Source organism: Gopherus flavomarginatus, chromosome 12, assembly GCF_025201925.1.
Source record: "Gopherus flavomarginatus isolate rGopFla2 chromosome 12, rGopFla2.mat.asm, whole genome shotgun sequence".
Lineage (NCBI taxonomy): Eukaryota > Metazoa > Chordata > Testudines > Testudinidae > Gopherus > Gopherus flavomarginatus.
Genome location: NC_066628.1, coordinates 25,341,223 through 25,363,557, shown reverse-complemented (window position 1 = coordinate 25,363,557; position 22,335 = coordinate 25,341,223). Strand labels below are relative to the sequence as shown.

The 22,335-nt window shown below is 48.3% G+C and overlaps 2 protein-coding genes across 3 annotated transcripts in view; one reads left to right on the top strand and one right to left on the bottom strand.

The window, feature by feature from the left end:
- The window catches only part of LOC127032443 (zinc finger protein OZF-like), a 605,001-nt gene that overhangs the window by 154,135 nt on the left and 428,531 nt on the right, over positions 1-22,335 (bottom strand). The window lies entirely within an intron of this gene.
- Positions 1,871-21,462, top strand: LOC127032465 (tripartite motif-containing protein 10-like). The gene is made up of 8 exons (XM_050919762.1): positions 1,871-2,287; positions 10,258-10,353; positions 10,983-11,213; positions 11,530-11,552; positions 12,304-12,419; positions 12,836-12,895; positions 14,101-14,602; positions 21,209-21,462. The coding sequence occupies exons 1-8, from the start codon at positions 1,871-1,873 to the stop codon at positions 21,234-21,236; spliced, it is 1,473 nt and encodes a 490-aa protein (XP_050775719.1). The 3' UTR covers positions 21,237-21,462.

Below are 22,335 nucleotides of genomic sequence, written 5' to 3'. Positions count from 1 at the left end.
ACCTAAATATGTCAGGATATGAATTTTTTCACAGCGCTTAGCAATGTATCTAGGTCAAGCTACATTTTAGGTGTAGACCAATCCTCGTGAAGAATAAGGGTATGTCTATACTATACTACTGCATTTATGCTGTGGTAGCGCTCTAGTGCAGATGCTTCTGGAATCATTAACAGGAGTTTTTCCACCACTGTAGTTAACCCACCTAACCGGGGAGAGCTCGATCTAGCCATGACACTCAGAGCATGGAATGTTTTGCAGCAATGAGTGATCTAACTGGGTTGGTCTAAGTTTTGAGAGTAGACCAGACTTAAGAGGGCTTTGCCTGGAACTAACTGAAAACATAGAAACTGACAGCTGTGTGTGTGTGAGAAGCAGAAAGCCAAGAGAGCACTAGTGAGTGTGGTCATCTTTGGAGGAAACTGAGAGACAGAGCTTGCTTCAGGCACAGGGTACCCTGGAAAGGAAGACTTGGATTTCTGGGTAAAGAAACTGTTTGCTCCTTTTTGTTTTTACTGTGTTCAGGAAACTACTGTGTTCAGGAAACAGGACTTTGTGGACACACTTTGTAAATAAAAAAGAGTTCACCAAAGGAAAACCTGATTTGTAATTTCTCCTCCCAATTGAAACAACCTAGCAGGCCCCAAATACTGGCTAACAGCTCAGGTCAAAGTAGCAATAGTATAATTCAAGTCAGAATCTAGACCTGTGGTGGCAAATGAGTTGATGGAAAACATTTGCAAGAGACCACAGGCAAAGAACCCGTGCAGGAAAATAGACTGTTGCAAGTTATAGACTTCAGCATATCCAGCTTTCTGTACCAAACACTCCCCTTCTCCCCGAGCTGACACTCCTCTCCCCGCAGTCAGGCAAACCAAACTCAGGATCCCTGACTCATGTTTGCTTCCAGCAAATCCAGTCCATAGAGTGATCATGAGCTCAGTATTGGTCCACGGAGAAAACATGATGGGAAGGCACAGAGGCAGCTGAAAGTGGGTAGAGGTGAAAGGTTGTTGATTTCCCTTCTGTATATGGAGTTTTACAAAGTTCAAAACTAAAATCTTCTCTCTAGGTCTTCTCTGGTGTTTTGAATGGCCTGGATTGTAAACTTTAGATTGTAAAGTAATAAAGCTTAGACAATTCACCATAAAATCACCCTTGGGTTCAAGGGTTGCTCCTGATTAATGAGTTGCTGAGGTTTTTTGTGGTATCATGAGCACAAAAGCTGCCTGTGACCTTAACCCCAGGAGCCCCTGTAGCTGGTCCCAGGTGGGTGGCTAGATGTTCACCAAGACAAATAACTTCACTAAAATAACCCAACTGGGTTTAGTTCCCATCTATTCTTATTTCAGTGCAAGTGTCTGTTGACACCCTTATTATGAATGAAGAATGTCCTGGTTTGATTGAGGGTATGTCTACACAGCACATGGGGGTGGGAGGGTGTGATTCCCAGCTCGGGTAGACATACTGTTAGCACACTAACAATAGCAGTGCATCCGTGCCAGCAAAGGTGGTGGCCTGGGCTAATCAGACAGGTGCAGTCCCTCCTTACCCCTGGGTGCTTACTGTGTAGACAAAGCCTTAGTTTAAGATTTTTCATTCTTGTTTGTTTGTTTCCTTCCTCACTTTTCCTTTCATTCCCTTTCTGCTTCTTCCCATCCCACTGCCCCATTCCTTGTGTCACATAATTCCTTCTTCCTTCTTTTTTTATGTTCCTCCAGCTCCTCCTCCCAGCCTCTCCTTTTCCTTCACCTCACTCTGCTCCTGTAGGCAGCTGATACAAGGTGCAACAGAGACCTCCCATTACCAGCAAAACTATTTCTGATGCAGAACAGCAGGCAGAGAGAACAGAAGCCAAGAGAGCCGAGCAGCCATGGCCTCAGTGACACCTGTAGAGGAAATTCAAGATGAAATCAAATGTCCCATCTGCCTGAAATATCTGACAGACCCAGTGTCCATACACTGTGGGCATAACTTCTGCCGAGTCTGCATCACTCAGTACTATGAGACATGGGTAGAGGGGGACTATGACCCTGTGTGCTGCCCCAACTGCAGAGCCCTCATCCAGAAAGGGACTCTCCGGCCCAACTGGCAGCTAGCAAATATAGTCAACAAAATTAAACACATGGATTTAAAACCAGGAAAAGAGAAATTGTGTAAGAGACACAATAAAACCCTGGATCTGTTCTGTGAAGAGGACGGGGAAGCCTTGTGTGTGGTTTGTGAGAGATCCCCAGAGCATGGTGCTCACACAGTGATTCTCATGGAGGAGGCTGCTCAGAAATACAAGGTAGGAAACAGTCTGGATCCTAATTAATTCGATCATTCCCTTTCCTGACTAACCTCTCACATCCACAGACTTTCCCACTTTCCCAGATTTTCTGTCCCTTGCTCTACCTAAATCTCTCCATTGCATGACCCCCTCCTTCTGGACAGGTGCAGGGAGCCCTGACCACCGATGCTGCCCCAGCCTGTCAATGCCATACTGTTCATTAGAGAGATGTGATCACTAGAGCTCTGTATGAGGCACTTTCCTCACACACAGGATTGCAGCTGGAGGTTGTTTGTGCTGCTGCCAGGCCAGGAATGGGGGGAATGGGCTTCTCCTATAGGCACTGACTCTGTGGGTACTCTGGGGCTGGAACATTCATGAGGGGAAAAATAGTGGGTGCTCAGCAGCCCCCCAGATCAGCTCTTGCCCCCCAGCACATCCCACCTGCTGGTGGGCCCCGTCAATCAGCTTCTCCCCTCCCCCCAGCACCTCCTCCTCACTACTATCAGCATTCAGTGGCATGCAGTAAGCACTGGGGAGAAGGCAAGGAGCAAGGGTGGGGGTGTATTTGAGGGAAGGGCCAAGAAGAGGCAGGAGAGAGCAGGGGTGGGAAGAGGCGGGTTGGGGCTTGGCAGTAGGGTTGGAGTGGGGGCAGGGCTTCAGGCTGAGCAGGAGCCAAGCTGAAAGACTGGCTGCTCCTACCACACCCCTTACAGGCCAGGCACTGCCAGCAGGGCATTCACATTCATGGTAAGCACAGCAACCCTCGCTGTTGTATGGAACATAAGTTCAGGAGTGGACTTAAGACCTCTTACCTAAAGACCCATCTCTGGAGCCACCTGATTAAAAATGACCCTCAGGTTTCATTATAAAAAATTCAGTAACTAAAAAGTAACTTTCTAGCCCATAGGATTGAAAAGAAAACTTTGAAAATGTGGCCCGAGCAGAACCAATATAGTGACATGCGTCTGAGTCTGTAGAGAGCCCGAGACAAAAACTCTGAGAAGAGGGAATTGTCCCATGGATCTCAACGGGGTGTTCACTTCCAGAACTACTGTTCTGGGGTCCACCTCTCCCCAGCCTGTGTGTGGCAGGAAGGAAAGAGATCAGTGGGCTCAGCAAGAAAATACACATGATACACAAATCTGTGCTGGCAGCTTGGCAGTCCCTGCCCCCAAAGAGCTTGTAATCTATTAAACTGAGCAGAGACAAAGAGAAAGTGGGAGGCAAACTGAGAGTGAGCAGCATGTCCCATTTGCTCTCCCTGTCTGAAACATGGATTCTGTTCACATGGTGCATTAAATAGACCAGAGTCATTTACTCTCCATCCCGGCTGAGCTGAGCACAGCACAGGATCAGAGAGGGAGGGCAGAGATGGCTGTAGGACACCTTTCCACCTTCAGTGGAACCTGCTCCTCCAGGGGCCTGGCTGGATCGCTGGCTTCAGGGGCTGCTCTAACTCCCACTCTGCTTCCAGGAAAAAGCTAACAATCTATCCAGATAAATACACACCAAGGGGAGGTAGGAAGCCAGCTGGGAGCAGCGTGACTCCTTTGCTATCTCTGTATAAAACACACTGTACAGGGGCTGTCGACATTTTACCTACTACCACCCCACCCCTACTACCTATTCCCATTTATCCCCATCCCTCCCTCCTCTTCTCCCTAACAACTCCCCTCCACACACCTCCACAGCAAGCATTTGGATGTGTAATGTATTTACTTTTCAAAAACAGTTTGGCAGCTTCTGAATTTTGGGCTGTGCTCAGATTGCATTTCCCCCAAATAAATAAATAAAAATATTCCTTTGGCAGAGGCAGACAGTAGCAATTACCCCGCCCCCCTTGAAATTTGTGATTTCTGCCAAGAGCAGCATTAGCGTAAACGAGAATCGGGCATTTAAAACACCGATTCCAGATTAACCACCTTTTTGCATTTACATTTAATATCACTCCTTAGACACATAGTCCCTGCCCCTGCAGGCTCAGCATCACAGGCAGCGGTGCTGGAACCACGAGGGGCCAGGAGGCCCATGGACCCCTCACTTTCAAAAGTGAGGGGGCCAGAGGCAATGTTTTTTGGTGGGCATGCCAGGTCAATTGGCCTGCCTGGGGTGCTGCGGGGCGAAGAAGAAGGGCTCTGTCTGCTCCCTGCCTGTGCCCCTGGCATGCTCATTCCCTGTACCTGGCAGCTAGGCCTGGGCAGGGAGCAGAAGGGGTGGGACCAGCAGCTTCTCACAGCAGCCTGCCCCTCTCAGGCCCAGGGGCCAACACCCCTCCTCCTCCCCCCTCCGCCCCAGATAGCCTTGCTATCTCAGGCAGCTGCTGCATTTCACAGTGTCAGTGACCCAGAAAGGACACCGTCAGCCATGGGAGAAGCCGCTCTCTCCCGCTCCCTACCCGGCCCAGCTACCAGGGAGAGTGGCTGAAAGTCCCGGGGGGTAGCACAACAGAAGAAAAAAAGACACCCCCTGCAGTTAACGTAGGGGGGACAGAGTGATGGATCCAGGCTGGGCACAGGAGAATCAGGGGTGGTCAAGTGTCCTCCCCTTTAGATCGTGCCCCCTCCCCCAAATGACCATGCCCATCCCCTTTCTAACATGGGCGTAGTAGCCTTGGGAAGGTGTGGAGTGTTGGTGGCAAGGTGATAAGGTGAGCAGCTCCCCTGCAGTGAAGCACATTCCCAGCCTCTTCCCAATGGTCCTCTTGCCGGAGCCTTCTGCATCTCCTCTTTCCCCAAGGCCCCACCCCCTGGCCAGGCCAGAAGCTGGAGCCAAGCCATGATAAGAGCTGCCCAGGGAGACCAGGCTGCTGTGGGAAGACCTGCATCCCTCAACACCAGCACAGGGACTGACTGTGGGACCAAAGTCCTACTGGGACACTTTTCTGAAAAGCCTCAAGAGCTGTAATGTTACCAGTGAGCTCTCACGCAGTGCTTAGAGGCATCAGATACAGTCTATGTTGTCCTCAGTGCAGAGAAACTGGTCAGCAGAGAACATAGGAACGGCCGTACTGGGTCAGACCAAAGGTCCATCCAGCCCAGTATCCTCTCTGCCAACAGGGGCCAGTGCCAGGTGCCCCAGAGGGAGTGAACCTAATAGGTAATGATCAAGTGATCTCTCTCCTGCCATCCATCTCCATCCTCTGACAAACAGAGGCTAGGGACACCATTCCTCACCCATCCTGGCTAATAACCATTAATGGATTTAACCTCTATAAATTTATCTAGTTCTCATTTAAACCCTGTTATAGTCCTAGCCTTCAGAACCTCCTCAGGCAAGAAGTTCCACAGGTTGACTGTGCGCTGCGTGAAGAAGAACTTCCTTTTATTTGTTTTAAACCTGCTGCCTATTAATTTCATTTGGTGGCCTCTAGTTCTTATATTATGGGAACAAGTAAAAACTTTTCCTTATTCACTTTCTCTACACCACTCATGATTATATATACCTTTATCATATCCCCCCCTTAGTCTCTTCTTTCCAAGCTGAAAAGTCCTAGTCTCTTTAATCTCCCCTCATATGGGACCCGTTCTAAACCCCTAATCATTTTAGTTGCCCTTCTCTGAACCTTTTCTGAAGCCAGTGTATCTTTTTTGAGATAAGGAGTATTAAAGATGTGGGCGTACCATGGATCTATATAAGGGCATTAAGATATTCTCGTCTTATTCTCTATCCCTTTTTTAATGATTCCTAACAGCCTCTTCATTTTTTTGACTGCCGCTGTGCACTGCATGAATGTCTTCAGAGAACTCTCCACAATGACTCCAATATCTCTTTCCTGATTAGTTGTAGCTAAATTGGCCCCCATCATATTGTATGTATAGTTGGCGTTATTTTTTCCAATGTGCATTACTTTACATTTATCCACATTAAATTTCATTTGCCATTTTGTTGCCCAATCACTTAGTTTTGTGAGATCTTTTTGAAGTTCTTCAGTCTGCTTTGGTCTTAACTATTTTGAGTAGTTTGTTTCATCCACAAACTTTGCCACCTCACTGTTTATCCCTTTCTCCAGATCATTTATGAATAAGGTGAATAGGACTGGTCCTAGGACTGACCCTTGGGGAACACTACTGGTTACCCCTCTCCATTCTGAAAATTTACCATTTATTCCTACCCTTTGTTCCCTGTCTTTTAACCAGTTCTCAGTCCATGAAAGGATCTTCCCTCTTATCCCATGACAGCTTAATTTATATAAGAACCTTTTTTGAGGGACCTTATCAAAGGCTTTCTGGAAATCTAAATACACTATGTCCACTGGATCCCCCTTGTCCACAAGTTTGCTGACCCCTCAGAAACCTCAGGTGAACAGGCAGCTGTCTAATGTCCTACGAATAGCCGACCGGCTGAGTTTACAGGCAGCAAAGGGAGCAGGAAGGGAGAAGGGGTGTGGGGAGCACCTAGAGTTTCTCAGCTGTTCTGTGAAGAGGATTAAGCCCCCATGTGTGTGATATGTGACAGATTCTGGGCTCACGCCATGGTACCCATAGAGGCCTGCCTAAGAGAACAAGGTAGGGCACCTCTGTCCAGTCTATTTCATTCTAAATAGAATTTTAATTACAAGTTATTTCACCACAACTTGCCAGTTATACTTGATTTTTTCCTACTACAGCTACCAATGTAACCATGTCATTCAACTCTGTCACACCTTAATTGTATGAAAAATGGCACTGAAAGAAATGTACAGGGCAATATGGGAAAAGAAGCAAAAATGAAGATATTAAAGATTACAGTTGTGGGAAACATTTCTCTGGGGAGCTGAAGCTATTTCAAATCTAGTTTCAACTCAACTGAAGCTGTTAAATGATCAGTAAGGTTTAAATCACATGAGCTGCAGGCCAGTCTCTGAGAGATTGTTGCCTTCAGAATGGAAAAGGAGGGGTTACAAGCTGTTGTTATTGTTATTTACATAAAAGTAGCCCCTAAAAACCCCAAACAAGATCTGACTTCCATTGTACTGGGCTCTGCACAAAACCCAAGGAGAGACAATCCCTTCTCTGAGCAGTTTACGTCTAACTAGACAAGACAGAGAAAAAGTGGAAGAGGAAACACAGGCACGGAGAGGGGCAGTGACTTGCCCAAAGTCACTCAGCAGGTCAGCGTCAGAAGTGGAAATAGAACCCACCTCTCCCAAGACTCAGAGCCCTAATCGCTAGACCAGTAGTTCTCAACCAAGGGTACGTGTAGCCCTGCCAGTGTGCAGAGGTTGTTCAAGGGGCACATCAACTCATCTAGATATTTGCTTAGTTTTACAACAGGCTACATAAAAAGCACAAGCAAAGTCAGTACAAATTAAAATTTCATATAGACAATGACTTGTTTATACTGCACTGTGTACTATACGCTGAAATATACCGTAAGTACAATATTTGTAGTCTAATTGATTTATTTTATAATTATATGGTAAAAATGAGAAAATATGCAAACTTTCAGTAACAGTGTGCAGTGACACTTTTGTACTTTATGTCTGATTTTGTAAGCAAGTCGTGAGGTGAAACTTGGCGCTATGCAAGATGAATCAGATACCTGAAAAGGGTACAGTAGTCTGGAAAGGTTGCGAGCCACTGGACTAGACCATTTTTATGGCCCACCAGGACTTGCCAGTAATGAACTGTGGCCATTAGGAGTGAAAAACTCATTGATGAAGATCCCAGGCCCAGCAGGGAGATGAGGTTTCCTGCTGGGATTCTGAACTCCTGTGCTGCTCCATGAGGGTTTAACTCCGATGATGGTCTGCACTAGAAAAGGTCACTGTGCTAAACACTGTGTGGACCCTGAGCACCTTGAGTCCACCCACAAAAGGGCTCCAGAGAAAAAACAACCTGTCAAAAAGGGTTTGCCCTTGTGCTTATGTAAGCAGGGAAATGGGCCTGCTATTGTGGGGAACTTTCCTGGCATATACACTACCCCGGTGAAGTGGGCTAGCGAAAGGATCTGAGTCCTCGCTCCCTCTTCCTTTACCCAGAGGCCTGCCTGACCTCAAGGGCTCCCTTTCCACTCTCCTGTGTGGCAGAGTCCGTGTAAGCCCAACAACGCTGGACCCAGGATTCCTGGGGAGCTCAACCCACAACCTTGTTGTGGTAACATAGGGCAGGGGCTAGGCTGTCCGCACTCCGGGGTGCTCTCTCTGCACTGGACACTTCCCTGACCCACTGATCATTACATATAGTTCAAGGTAAATACAATTTATTAACCAACAATCAATTTAAAAAAAAAAGGAAAAATGGGAAAGGTTAAAGGAAAACACATCAACCTTTTCTGTTACACAGGGTATGTCTATACTACAGGATTATTCTGATTTTAGATAAATCAATTTTTGGAAACAGATTGTATAAAGTCGAGTGCACGCAGCCATACTAAGCACATTAATTTGGCGGTGTGCGTCCATGTACCGAGGCTAGCACCGACTTCCGGAGCGTTTCACTGTGGGTAGCTATCCCATAGTTATCCCATAGTTCCTGCAGTCTCCCCCATCCATTGGAATTCTGAGTTGAGATCGCAATGCCTGATGGGGCCAAAAATTTGTTGGGGGTGGTAATGGGTAAATGTTGTCAGTCAATCCTCCCTCCGTGAAAGCATCGGCAGACAATCAGATATCACAACCAGCAATCTCTGGAATGCAAGGGCAGTTCACAGTCTGTTCCTCACACATTCCAGGCCTCCTTCTCAGGCCCTGGTTGTGCTGCAGGGATGCTGCGAGTCGGACACTTGCTGTGGTGGTGGCCACATGCCCTCAGGCTCTAGGTGGCAGGACCCTGCTTCCCAGTGTCAGCCCCTGTCCCCCTCAAAGTCTGGCCTGCGAGGCCTCTTGGATGGTGGGGTCTCCTTGCGCTAAACCAGTGGCCCAGGGTCCCCTCTCACTCTATCCAGATGGCTGCTCACCGCACCCGGCTCTGGACTGCTCCAGCCCCAGCTCCACCTCCAACTCCAGCTCCACTCTGCCTTAGCACTGATGCTGCTCTGCCTCCAGCCCCAGAGGCTGCTTCTCTGGCCCCATCTAGCTCTAGTTGTTTCTAGGGCGACCAGACAGCAAGTGTGAAATATCAGGACGGGGGTGAGGGGTAATAGGAGCCTATATGACAAAAAGACCCCAAAATCGGGAAAGTCCCTATAAAATCAGGACATCTGGTTACCCTAGTTGTTTCAGTTCTCCCAGCACAGGACTGCTCTCGGGGCTGCTTCTGTGGCTCTGCTCCCAGCACAGATTTGCTCCCTGGGCTGTGTCTCTGGCTTTTGTTGCTGCAGTCCTGCTCCCAGCACTGACCTGCTCCCGGGGCTACTTCTCTTGTTCTTTGGTTGGCATGACTTTGCTCCCAGCTCCGCTCAGGCTCCTGGTCTTTACTTAGCTCGGCCCCACTCTGTCTGACGCAGGCAATTCCAGCTCGCTCGGAGGACAGGACTCCCCTAGCCTCCTGATTCCCTGATTCGCCTGCCCGCCCTGTCAAATAGGCTGACCTGGAGCATTGGCCTCTCCCCATTTCCCCTGGGGACTGGCTGTCTCAGGGACCGGGTCCTGATTTCCCATCGACCCTTCCCCTTTCTTTTGGTGCTGGGAACTAGCCAACCAAAAAACTAACACTGAGTTTTAGTAACAAGCCAATGCTCCCCTTACAGTTAGATCGGTTCTGTCCAACCTGTAGAATCCCCAGGGGTTAAGGGTTGAAATGCAGTGGGAGTTGGGCTCCTTTGAGAATCCCGGCACATGTTTCTAACCCCTATATTTGTCTGGGATTTGTATCACTTTTTAAGCAAAATCTTATTCTTATACTACCATGTGAATCCATTTTCCTGTTGGTTTAACTCAATGAAGAAAGAGGACAAATAATTTCAAACAGTCTGAGTCCCAGTCTCCATTAATGAGATTTCATTTCCTTGGTGTCTCTGATGTCATAAACCTAGCAGGGCCAACCGTCTTGGATTTGGGGTGGACAAACACCCTCCTCCACAAACACTCTCAAGCTCAGACCATCCAAATTGTTTTGTCTCTTCAGGAAAAGATCCAGGCCCATTTGGAGACTCTGAGGGAAGAGAGAGAAAAGCTGCTGGGATTTAATGCAACTGGAGAGAGAAAAAGTCAGACATATCTGGTAGGTTCCCATTGTGACTAACCTGCAGGGAATTGCAGTGGGAAATCTGTTTGTAGGCAGTTTTTCCTCTGTGGCCTTGGGGGAATGTGGACTTCTTTCTGTTTCTCCATGACCATGGGTAGTTGTGTTAGAGTTGTGTGTCTGTACACACACATACACACACACAGGCCGTGAGAAACCCTCTTCCACATCATATTCTGCAGAATCTAAGACAATCTAACTCATTCCAATTAATCAGTTAATTTCTAGCCCTTTCACAAAACTCCCAAGGTGAACGGACCGTATCCCGTACAGTGCTCACTGCCCATGTCTGCAGGCATTTCTTGGGTTGTTTATTTCTTTTTCTCACATGGCATCTCTGTCAATGTAGTGCTGAGTCCTGCCTGCTGCTGATCTGGATCAGGATAGGCACAGGCCTCTAATAACAGTGTGCCAACCATGTCAGAGTTGGAAACGTCCCATCAAGAGATATTAATCTTTTCCTTAGTATCCACAGAGTATAGGCAAGTGTTAGACATCTTAGAGTTTGCAAAGAAATTCTCTCTCCTGCACACTCAGAACTCCAAGAAAGGATCATAGACTCTCTCTCTAACCCTTACCTCTCCTTTCCTTAAAAAAACCCCAACCAGATTCAGACACAAACCGAGAGGCAGAAGATTGTATCTGAATTTCAGCAACTGCAACAGTTCCTGCAGGAACAAGAGCGACTCCTGCTGGCCAGACTAGAAAACCTGGAAAAGGAGATTTTGAAGATACAGAATGACAATGTCACTAAACTCTCTGAGGAGATTTCCTGTCTCAGTGACCAGATCAGTGAGCTGGAGGGGAAGTGTCAGAAGCCAGCAAGTGAATTCCTGCAGGTAAGACAGAGTTAGAAAAATCCCAGATCCGTGCAAAGGGACAGGACAGCTCCTGAATCATGGGCACTGGAGTCCAGCAGCCAGAGATCACAATGTAACTCAGTGTGTGCATTGCTGAAATGTGAATTATGGATGCTCTTTGAAGCATTACAGACTCATTTATGTCAGAGATGATATTAAGTCAGCAGAACCATGGCTCTGGAGCCAGGGCAGTGCCTCTTTTCCTCGGCTGAAAAATCCCTTCCCTGGGATCCCTGATGTGTGGCAATCATGGCATGTGGGACTAAGGTTGTTTTTCTGTCTCTCTCCCCTCTAGGATTTCAGAAGCACCTTGACCAGGTACGTGGCTCTTTCTCTCTCCTTTATGTTTTACTATCCTACGAAAGGACTTGGGGGGCATGTTGCCTGCACATTTCCCCTGGGCTCTACAGCAAAATGTGAGGCAGGGTCATATTTTGGAAACAAATCTCGGTGGTGAACTTAATCCTGAGGTTCTCACCCTTTTATAAAGGACTCTGGAATTATCTATTCAGTAGAAAAGATTGACCTAAAGTAGTTCCTGAAGATGTGACATCATTGAGGGACTGGTTGCCTCACAGTTCTGGGAATGCAATACGGGCCTTTCACCTCTAGGGCACTAGTTACAATCATGCCCTTGTCAGCAGTGTCCAAGCATCTTTTCTCTCTGGGGACTGTTGGAGACCTGTGTGAAATGAGCTAGTATCAAGGGGTAGGGGGAGGTCTGAGGTCTCAGTCTTGTTCCTGAAAGAAAGATCCCATAACACTATGTACGCAAGAAACATGAGAACATACCAGGATTAGCACATGGAGACACAGGAGTGAATTGGTCATGGAGACTCAATTCCCTTTTTATCTGCAGATCTTCTCTGTCCAGGCCAGAATGAAGAACATAAATGGGGTCTTTGTGGGAAGGTTGAACAGACATGGCTTATGCCGCACCCGCTGTGAGGTTGAGAGAAGTGGGGGGAATTCTAACTCCAAGCCCCATAAAGCATTAGCTTCCCCAGTAGCAATGAATTATAATGAGTCAGTGAATTAAATGTACTAATGTAAAATTCTCTCTGTCCAGGTGTGAGAAGGGGCGGTTCCAGCAGACAGTGGAGATTTCTCCTGAGCTGGCAAAGAGACTCAGTGATTTCTCCCAGAAAAATATTGCTGTAACAGAGACTCTGAGAAAGTTCAAAGGTACACAGAAGGAATCTAGAAGGAGAAATCAGTATGTGGGTCTTCAACTGTGGGAGGAGATGGTCTCTGGCCAATTGGTTCATAATCTATTAAATAAAAAGGAGGAAATAGCTGAATTGAGCAGATATAGCAGGAACCTATCAGCAAGGGTGTATTACCCTGATTCACTCTATGAGCTTTGGTAAAATCATTAAAGTAAAAATATAGCAAAATTTGGAGTACCTCAGTTTCTCTCTCTCAAGTACAGAACTTCAGGTCACGTGCTCCAGAGCTGTTTAGCCTCCCCATATACTGCTGGTCTCTCTCCAACTGTTTTTCTCATATAATTAAAACATAGTTATGTCAGTTAAAAGTAGGACTGCCATTATGGATATGACAGCCTGAAATCTCATCTCCTATATACTTTCCCTCTCCAGACACTCTGTGCTGCAAACTGGAGACAGAAAGAGTGAAATTACTACAATCCTTCAGACCAGGTGAGATTTCAGGGGGACATTATCATTCCATTAAGAGAAAAAACACATGAAAATATTTTCATGAAAATGCAGCTACAGTTACAAACCAAACCAACACTGACCATGACATATAGTTCTAAAAATAACATGCAAACATGAAATACTAAGAAGATCCCATGCCGAAGTCACACAAACAGTCTTGATACCAATTTCAATAGTGCGTCCATCCATGCACCCACTGATGACCAGAAACATTCTCACTGACCAACACACAGTTACCCTGATGTTTCCAGACACATCTAGATGCTTTTGAAATATTCAATTCAGAGGGTTGTGACATTGTTCTCCTTTCCCCTGTGTGAGGGGCTCTTTCCCATTGTTCTTCACCTGCATCCTGCCTTTCTCCTCGGGGAATCTCTGGGATCACACACCAAGGGGGAGCTCTGCAGATTTTCCTTCAACTAACAGAATATTGCTATGGAAACAACTCTCCTCCATACCAATAGCCAGACACATTCTCACTGCCCAGCCTCTGAACCACCTTAATTATGACCTGGTCATTTGTATTGACATCAACAAGCCGTCTAATTCAAGGTAGTCAGTGGAGACATCTCCCTGCTCCTGGCTGTCACATCCCCCAGCTCTTCTCCAGCATCCTACCTTTCCTTAGTGCAGGGCTGGGCTCAGCTGCTTTGTGGGTTGGGGGAATGGTGTCTCTCTAGTGCTGTCATCTGCAGGCTTCTCAACTCTCTGGGCTGGGAAGGGGCTGCCCCACCCAATGGCACCTCCTACCTCCTGGCCTTGAACCACTGGCTCTTCCCCAGTGCTGCATCTTCACCTCTGCTCTTTAGCCTGGGAGTGGAGGATACATTGAGGAGAGAAAGCTTCCTTTTGGGGTTCAGAGCTGGTATCTGCCTCCTATTCTCCTTCCTAATAAAAAGCTTCTGGTGCCTTCTTTGCTGTGTCTCTGATGCTGGGAATGAAGCAGCCCCAGCTATGGAACAGAGAGCAGCAGCATCTATAGCCAAATTAGAAAGTACAGAAGTGGTTCCCACTACCCCAGCTGAAGAACTACAGTGACATCTCTGCTGAAGCTCATGCACTCAGCACAGAGGCAGCTCTCTGGGATCCAGGATCCCAGCCAGAACAGAGCTGCCTGGGAAGTGTGAGAAATGGACCAGGACTGAACTGTGCCCCTAACAGTCTGATTCTCTCTTTCTCATCAGTAAATGTGACTCTAGATCCAGACACGGCTCATCCTGTCCTAGTCCTGTCTGATGATCAGAAAACTGTGAGATGGGGAGACACACGGCAAGATCTACCAGACAATCCTGAGAGATTTGACACTGAGCTCTGTGTGCTAGGCTGTGAGGGGTTCACCTCGGGGAAACATTCCTGGGAGGTGGAGGCGGCAGATGAGGGACACTGGGCTGTGGGGATTGCCAGAGAATCTGTAAGGAGAAAGGGACGAATCAGCCGTAACCCTCAGGGGGGGATCTGGGCTGTGGGGCAGGGGGGGGATCAGTTCAAAGCTCTCACCTCTATGGAGACCCCACTGCCCCTGAGCTGGGTCCCCAAAAGGATCCAGGTTTTTCTAGACTATGAGAAGGGGCAGGTGATATTTTTTGATGTTGATAAGGAGGCCCCGATCTTCACTTTCCCCCCAGCCTCCTTCAATGGGGAGAGAATCTACCCCTGGCTCTGGGTGTGGGGATCCCAGTTCAGAATGTTGCCGACACACACAGTGCCAGAGGCCTAGCAACAGCAGTTCGTGGCCCGGTGTGCCCGTCTCGAATAAACACACCAGGGTGGAGAAGCAAAACACAAGTTTATTTGAGCTCAAATAAGGTGCAAGGGAGAATACAATCTCATATCCTGCACACCGCACGCAGGCAGGGCACTAGTATTTATACTCCCCCTCTTGTATCTTTTTTTCTATGCTATTCATTGTGTGGGCTGCTTTCTCATGCACATGGCCTTGGCCATAGCATCTGCTTTTCATTTATCTTATCTAGTCTTAGCAGTGTCTAGTATTAACCGGCCCTGCTAACTACGGCCCTATTGTTTTAGCAGTTAGTTTATAACACAGGTGGTTACAGTCAGCACATTAGTACAGAAAGTTACAGTCAGCATTTTAGTACAAAAGGTTACACAAGTTTAGTGAGGCTAACACAAAGGCTTCTAACATGGAGGCACTTTGGTTCACATAGGCCTTAAGCAAGGAGATTTCTACCTAGTGACACCAACAACTCTCTCCTTTGAGAACACTTAAACTTTTGGCTGAGTTTTCTTATATTTAGAGGATAACATGTTATTAAGTATAATGATGTCAGGGTCCTCCATGAGGGGGTACATAGGGGTTTTTGGAGAACAAGAGGTACAAATTTTATGAATAAATGCTTTACAGCAAGTAAGCAAAAGAAGAGTAACAATACACAATACCGCACCAGTGAGCAGGAGGCGAATTTGCCCTGTTTCTACCCATTCAAGATTGGGCAGCCAACTAAAGATGGTATTAAATAGGGAGGGAGCCTGTTTCAGGGCCTTCCACTGGTTAAAAGCCTGCCCGGCGGATAAAATGTGCTTATTGATGTCCTCCGCATTTTCTGGGACATACGTACAGCACTCTTTCCGAATAAGGGCACATACTTCGCCCTGTGAAGCCAGAACATAACTTAGAGCTTGGAGATTTTGTAGGGCCAGCAGGCGGAGCTGATAAAGCTCAGAGCTGATGCTTTTTTTATGGCCAGAGTGTCATAGGCAAACTGAGTGAGAAACATAGAAAGCCTTCAATAAAGTTGGGCTAGTCATCCCACCCCATATGATGGAAGGAATATCATTTTAAACCTATCTCCCTGGGTGATAGGCTTGATGGTGGCGTATAGGGACCGCTGATACCTGGGGCGACTAGAGGGGGCCTGGGCCAATACACGGAGAGGAGGAGCAAGATAGCCTAAATAACAACTTCCATAACAGCCATGAGGAAGCCATTTATAGGCACTATTACCACAGACCCAGAATGATTTACCATAGCTAACCTTTTTATTGTTACCTTTTTGGTCCCGTAGGGCGGCATTTGTGGTGAGAGCGAAGGTTGCACTGCCAGTCTGTTGACCGGTGGCATTCACTAGAGGGACAGTGAAATTTATACCAGGACCAATATAGAACCTACACGTACTATTTTTTGCAAACCAGGTATGGTTACTTGTACTGGTTTGCTAAAAGCACATGAGACCAGCGGGTGGAGAGCGCAAATGAATAGGCTCAGGCTTAAGAGTGCTATTGTAATGAGGAATCCAAGAGCCATTGTGTAAACCATAAGGGGCCTCTCTGGTACAATTAAATTGTAAACCTGCATTGTTAGAGGTGCTGTTTTTGGTTACCATTTACCTTTGACAGAAGTCTGACCAATTTTGGGGAACAACTCCCCAGGGTAACCCAGCAGCGTGATGTGGGATTTGGACACAAATCCAGCAGCTGGAAAAATTAAACTCACGGGCAAAAGCAATTTTTAGAGCTTCAAAGGTGTTAACAGTAAAATTCTTAGGAGAGTTGGGACCCCAACCGGCATGCAGTTGGGCTATCCCAACAAGGAGGAATATGGCCCAAAGGAGCCATAGAGGGCCTAAAATCCTAGGTCGCCAAAACCCCAAAGAATAAGAAAGACAACCAGAAGACATATGAGAAACAAAAGGACCCATATCGCTAGGCGGGGCCATTCTTGGGAGAACAGACACAGCCAGTCTTCAGGGTACTCCCGGGGAAGGGAATTAGGGCGTCCAAAGGGGAAACACTGCATTTAACACTTAACACTGACGAGGGTGGAAATAATATCGGGGCTTTCCACGGACCTGTACCCAAGCAGGACTGAGTCTTACAGGAGGAAAGGAGGGTGATAAGAACCTGTGAACCCTTTGGTTGGGGCCCCCGTGTACAAGGACGTGCACCACCCACCGATGTTGAAGGGGGCAGTAGTATGGCCAACTAATAGGGGGGATGTGACACCCTACAGGAGGGCTTTCACTCATATAGGGCCTAAGAGACTGAAGAGGGTTGGTTTTGGCCCTTATGTCATTTAAACAATAGTTTCAGTCCAAGATCAGTATCACTGGGATCACTGACAGGCTGAACAGTCCACTGGTCCATTGACGATGGAGCGGGTACTTTCTTCAGACGGGAGTGATGAATCCAGGTCTTGTGCCTCTTAACCTTCGCTGCCATGTGGGAAACCAGCAGGACTGTGTATGGTTCCTGTCACCGTTCCTGCAGGGGTTCGTCCTTCCAGGTACGCACGAGCACAGAGTCGCCTGGCTGCAAGGAGTGGACAGGAGCATCCAATGGGGATGGCTGTAGATCTTTGGTATACCTGTGAAGAGAAGAGAGAACAGCAGACAAAGAGCACATGTACTGTGATAAAAACCCACACCCTATTTCCCACTCCCCTGCCAGAACCGGTGTACCACTCATAGGCCATGCCCTTCCAAATACAATTTCGAAGGGACTAAGTCCTAATTTACCCTTAGGGAGAACCCGGATACGAAGCAGGGCAAGGGGCAAAGCATCAGGCCATCGTAGAGAAGCCTCTTGGCAGATCTTTGACAGGAGTCTTTTAAGGGTTTGATTTGTACGCTCCACCACACCACTGGCTTGCAGTCGCCATGGGGTGTGGAGCTTCCAAGGAATCTGCAGGGCCTCCGCTATATGCTGGATGATTTTTGATGTGAAGTGTGTTCCGTTGTCCGATTTCATCCACTGGGGGAGCCCAAAGCGAGGAATGATTTTTTTGACAAATTTAAGGGCTACTGTTTTTACTGTGCAGTTACAGCATGGGTAGGCTTCGGGCCATCCACTGAACCGGTCCACCAAGACGAGGAGGTATTTAAACCCTTGGGTCTGGGGAAGCTCAGTGAAATCTATTTGCCACACCAATCCCAGGCCTGGGGTGGGTTCCAGAGTGGCTGGTGGTACTGAAGATCCTGGTCGAGGGTTGTTCTTTTGGCAGACTAAGCATTCGGCCTGCACCTGGGAGGCCAGTGATCAAAATCCGGAGGTCAGGAAATATTTATTCATTAGCAGGGTAAGGGCCTCCCTGCCAGCATGAGTAGTTTGATGTAATCTTTGCAGCACCGGTTGGATCAGGCTCTTTGGCAGGAGGATCTTTCCCTCTGTGGAATGGAGCCATCCCTCCTTTTCCTGGAGACCGAGCTTGTCAGCCAGCTGCTTTTTCTCACAGGAGTACTGAGGAGTCGCAAGCTCCCCTGCTGAAGGAATGAGGGCATGCATATGGGTGTTTTCAGTTGTCATTGACATATTGCAGAAGGAGGACCTTGTCCTCATTATTCCATTCCTTCAAGTCCCTAGCCAGGGCCTGGCCAAAAAGGGTGGGGGAGTTTTTAAATCCCTGGGCCAACACAGTCCAGCAAAGCTGCTTTTTAACCCTCCTTTGGTCCTCCCACTCGAAGGAGAAAATCTCCTGAGATGGTGTATCAACCAGGATTGTGAAGAAAGCATCCTTTAAATCCAAAACTGAAAAATGGGTATACTGCCCCCCCACTGAGGCCAACAAGGTATATGGATTTGGGACGAGGGGGTGCAAAGTTTTAACCCATTAACTGCCCTAAGGTCCTGTACCAGCCGGTACGTGCCATCAGGCTTTTGCATTGGCAAGATAGGAATATTCCAAGCTGACTGGCATTCTCGAAGTATACTGTATTGTAGGAATCGGTCTATAGTTCCCTGTAACCCCTTTCTGGCTTCCCTCTTGATCGGATACGGTTTGATTTGCACTGGGCCTTTTCCTGGCAAGAGCTGAATTTTAACAGGGGTTTGGTGTGTGGCTTTTCCCGGGATCCCTGCCCATACCAGGGGGTATATTTGACCTTCCCACTGGCTCCACTTTGGGGCTTCCATGGCTGAGGGGTCAGCTGCAAGGGTCATTATTCATGCATTCTCAAGTGGTAAGGTAAGGGTTATTTTATCTTGAGTAAAATGCAGGCTGGCACCTAAGCGACAAAGTATGTCTCGCCCTAGCAAGGGCGTTGGGTAATCAGGGAGGTAAACCAGCTTGTGAGATATAGTTCTGTTTCCCAAAGCACATTCCGCTGGGGCATATACTGGACACTTGGTTCCTTTGCCTGTGGCACCCACCACAGTAAGGGAATCTGCCACCGGCAGCTGGAGGGGCTGGTTTACAGCAGTTCGTGCTGCTCCAGAGTCTACTGAAAAGTCTATTTTTGAATTTCCCACCCACATTTTTACTCGGGGCTCTGGGGGCAGGATGGTCCGTATCCCCTGACACCCCTATTCATTACTCTCTGCCGCCATCATGTGGGTACTTTTCCTTTCGGGGCATTCATTTCTTTAATGTCCCTCCTGCAGACAAATAGCACACTGATTGGGACCCAGACATTTTTCTTGTGAGCCAGGATGTCCACGTCCACAGCCCCTTATTTCTCTTCCTTTTTTATCTTTTCTAATGCTGGCCTGCACTGCTGCTACCATCAGTTTCACTTGCTTTTTTTTTTTTTTAAGGCTATAAGCCTTATTTGCAATTTTTAAAATCTGTGCTATAGTCATGCCCATTAAATATTTTTTTTGTAATTTTATTTTAATATTAAAAGCTGCATGGCTGAGAAAAATGCCCTCTATCATTGCTTCAGTTGCCTGATCATTAGGGTCCCAGTGGGGGTTTCTAAAGGGAACTTGATCTTTTGGTTCAGGGACATGTTCCTGGTTTGCCTCATGTCTTTGCTCTGCCTCCTCCCTAGCTTTTGCCAGTACCTGGTTCCGCTCAACCTCAGAAAGTAAAGCTCTTAAAAGGACCTGACAATTATCCCAGTCGGGCTTGTGACTCACTAGGCATCCCTCAAAGACTGAGAAAAAACGGCTTGGTTTTGTGGAAAATTCTCCAGCCTGTGCTTTAAAGGCTGCTAGGGCCATAGGATCAAAAGGAACATGGTTATACACATGCAGAGTAGTGGCCGCGCACCCTTCCGCTCCTTGGCGGGCTATCCGGGCCTCGGTAAGCAGCGGATAGACTCCCACTGGGGGAGCAATCTCCGGGGCTGAGGGCACCTTTTCTCCACATGGTGGGAGTGTTGTAGCCAAAGGGGACACCGGTTCTGCCATTACAACGGGGGAGGGGTTCGGGAAACTAACATTAGTTACTACCAATCCTGTCGAGGTTGCATTATACCTTACAGTCGGGGTTACATTGCACCTTAGTAAGAGATCTGACCTATTTTGTAACATTATAAAGAACTGTGCATACATATGTTCATTCCATTTACCTGTTCGCTGGCAAAACAACAGTGATTGAAGGATCGTACTGTAATTTACTGATCCTTTAGGTGGTCACCTCTTGTGACCCTCCAACTGGTACTGAGGCCAGTCTACAGTACAAAACCTTTGTAACCTATTCTTGGTTAACAGATCCGATCCAAACACCTTCCAGTTCTCTAGAATGCATTCTAGGGGGGTACACCGTGTCTGCCCCATCTTGCTCTGCCCCTGCCCCATGTCGCAGGTAGAAGCTGGGCGTCCCCAGGTCCTAACAAAGAGAGTCCAGACAACCGGACTTTTCCTACCTTATCCAAGGGACCGGTTCCTCACCGTTGCCCGCAACTGCTTCTCCATTACTCGAGCGTGTTGCACCATTGTGCCCTTCGAGGTCAGTTAGATCGCATCTCCGCCGAGGCCCCCCGGTGAAGTCACCGGTGCGCGCTGGGCGTCAGTCATCGCTGCAATCCGTCGACCGCCAGGAGGGATTCGGGCAAGGCCAATTTCAGCCTCTGGCCCACCCAGGGACGCCAAGAACTGTTGCTGACATACACAGCCAGAGGCCTAGCAACAGCGGTTCGTGGCCCAGTGTGCCCGGCTTGAATAAACACACCAGGGTGGAGAAGCAAAACACAAGTTTATTTGAGCTCAAATAAGGTGCAAGGGAGAATACAATCTCATATCCTGCACACCGCACGCAGGCAGGGCACTAGTATTTATACTCCCCCTCTTGTATCTTTTTTTCTATGCTATTCATTGTGTGGGCTGCTTTCTCATGCACATGGCCTTGGCCATAGCATCTGCTTTTCATTTATCTTATCTAGTCTTAGCAGTGTCTAGTATTAACCAGCCCTGCTAACTACGGCCCTATTGTTTTAGCAGTTAGCTTATAACACAGGTGGTTACAGTCAGCACATTAGTACAGAAAGTTACAGTCAGCATTTTAGTACAAAAGGTTACACAATTTTAGTGAGGCTAACACAAAGGCTTCTAACATGGAGGTACTTTGGTTCACACAGGCCTTAAGCAAGAAGATTTCTACCTAGTGGCACCAAGAAGAATATTTCAGTTACAGGGGGAATAGCCATTGGGGACCCTGAAATCATCTTCTCTAGCCTCACACACTCTAGTTACCATGACCCTGGAGGAGTTCTCTCTTCCTCAAGACTTTCTGCAATGCAGTCTCAAGGACCCTGGATGCTCCATGGGCTCTCAGGTATGGACTGTCAAACCACAGGGATCAGGGAGAAGCCAATCTCATCACCCCAGAGATTGCCCAATCTGATTCTCATTCTTCTCTATGGTCCAGGAGGATTCTGGGGATCCTGGGTCACAGAGTGTCACGGACACATGGGAGACTAGGCCAATGGAAATGAAAAAAATAGGCTTCTCTAGCCACAGTCATCCTAGTGTCTATGACCTTCGAGGACTGTCATCTAACTAACCCAGGGGTCAGCAACCTATGGCACGTGAGCCAATTTTTAATGCACGCTGGAGCCTGCTGGGACTCCAGAATGACATTAAAAATCCTGCCCAGCCCGGCCCTCTCTCCTCTGCCCTCTGCTCCACCCACGGGGGCTGGGACCAGAAGCATAGCCATGTGCACAGGGTGGGCAAATGGCCCCACTCTCCCAGCACGGCAAGCCGCGGGGTCCGTGCTCCCGGGCTGGAGCACCGGGCCAAGCGCAGCAAGCTGCCAGCCCCTCTCCCACCTTCTCCCCTCCCCTGGAGCCCTGCCACCACATGCAGCGCTCTGGGGGTTGGGGCTGCGCGCTCCCGCGGGGCAGCGTTTGACTCTGCGGGGAGGCAGACATGCTCCCCACTCAACCGGAGGGGCGGGGCTGTGTGCTCCCACAGAGCAGCATATCTAGCTCTGTGTGGAGCCTCATGGTAAGGGGCCCAGGGATGGGGGGGTTGGTTAAGGGGTGGGGGCAGTCAGGGGACAGGGAGCGGGGGAGTGGGATCTGGGGGGGTTGGCTAGGGGTAGGGGTCTCTGGAGGGGGCGGTCAGGGAGCAGGGGGGGTTGGATGGGGCATGGGTGTCCTGGAGTTTGTGAGGGGGCAGGGGGTGGACAGGGGTCAGGGCAGTCAGGGGACCGGGAGCAAGGATGGTCCTGGGGGGGGCAGTTAGGGTGGGGGGTCTCTGGAGGGGGTTGTCAGGGGACAAGGACGGGGGGGGTTGTA

Excerpts from the sequence above, each read along its gene's own strand:
- LOC127032465 (XM_050919762.1), top strand. The coding sequence starts at position 1,871 with ATGGCCTCAGTGACACCTGTAGAGGAAATTCAAGATGAAATCAAATGT. Across the intron at positions 10,354-10,982 it reads GAAAAAGTCAGACATATCTG|ATTCAGACACAAACCGAGAG; the intron begins GTAGGTTCCCAT and ends AACCCCAACCAG. Across the intron at positions 11,553-12,303 it reads TTCAGAAGCACCTTGACCAG|GTGTGAGAAGGGGCGGTTCC; the intron begins GTACGTGGCTCT and ends CTCTCTGTCCAG.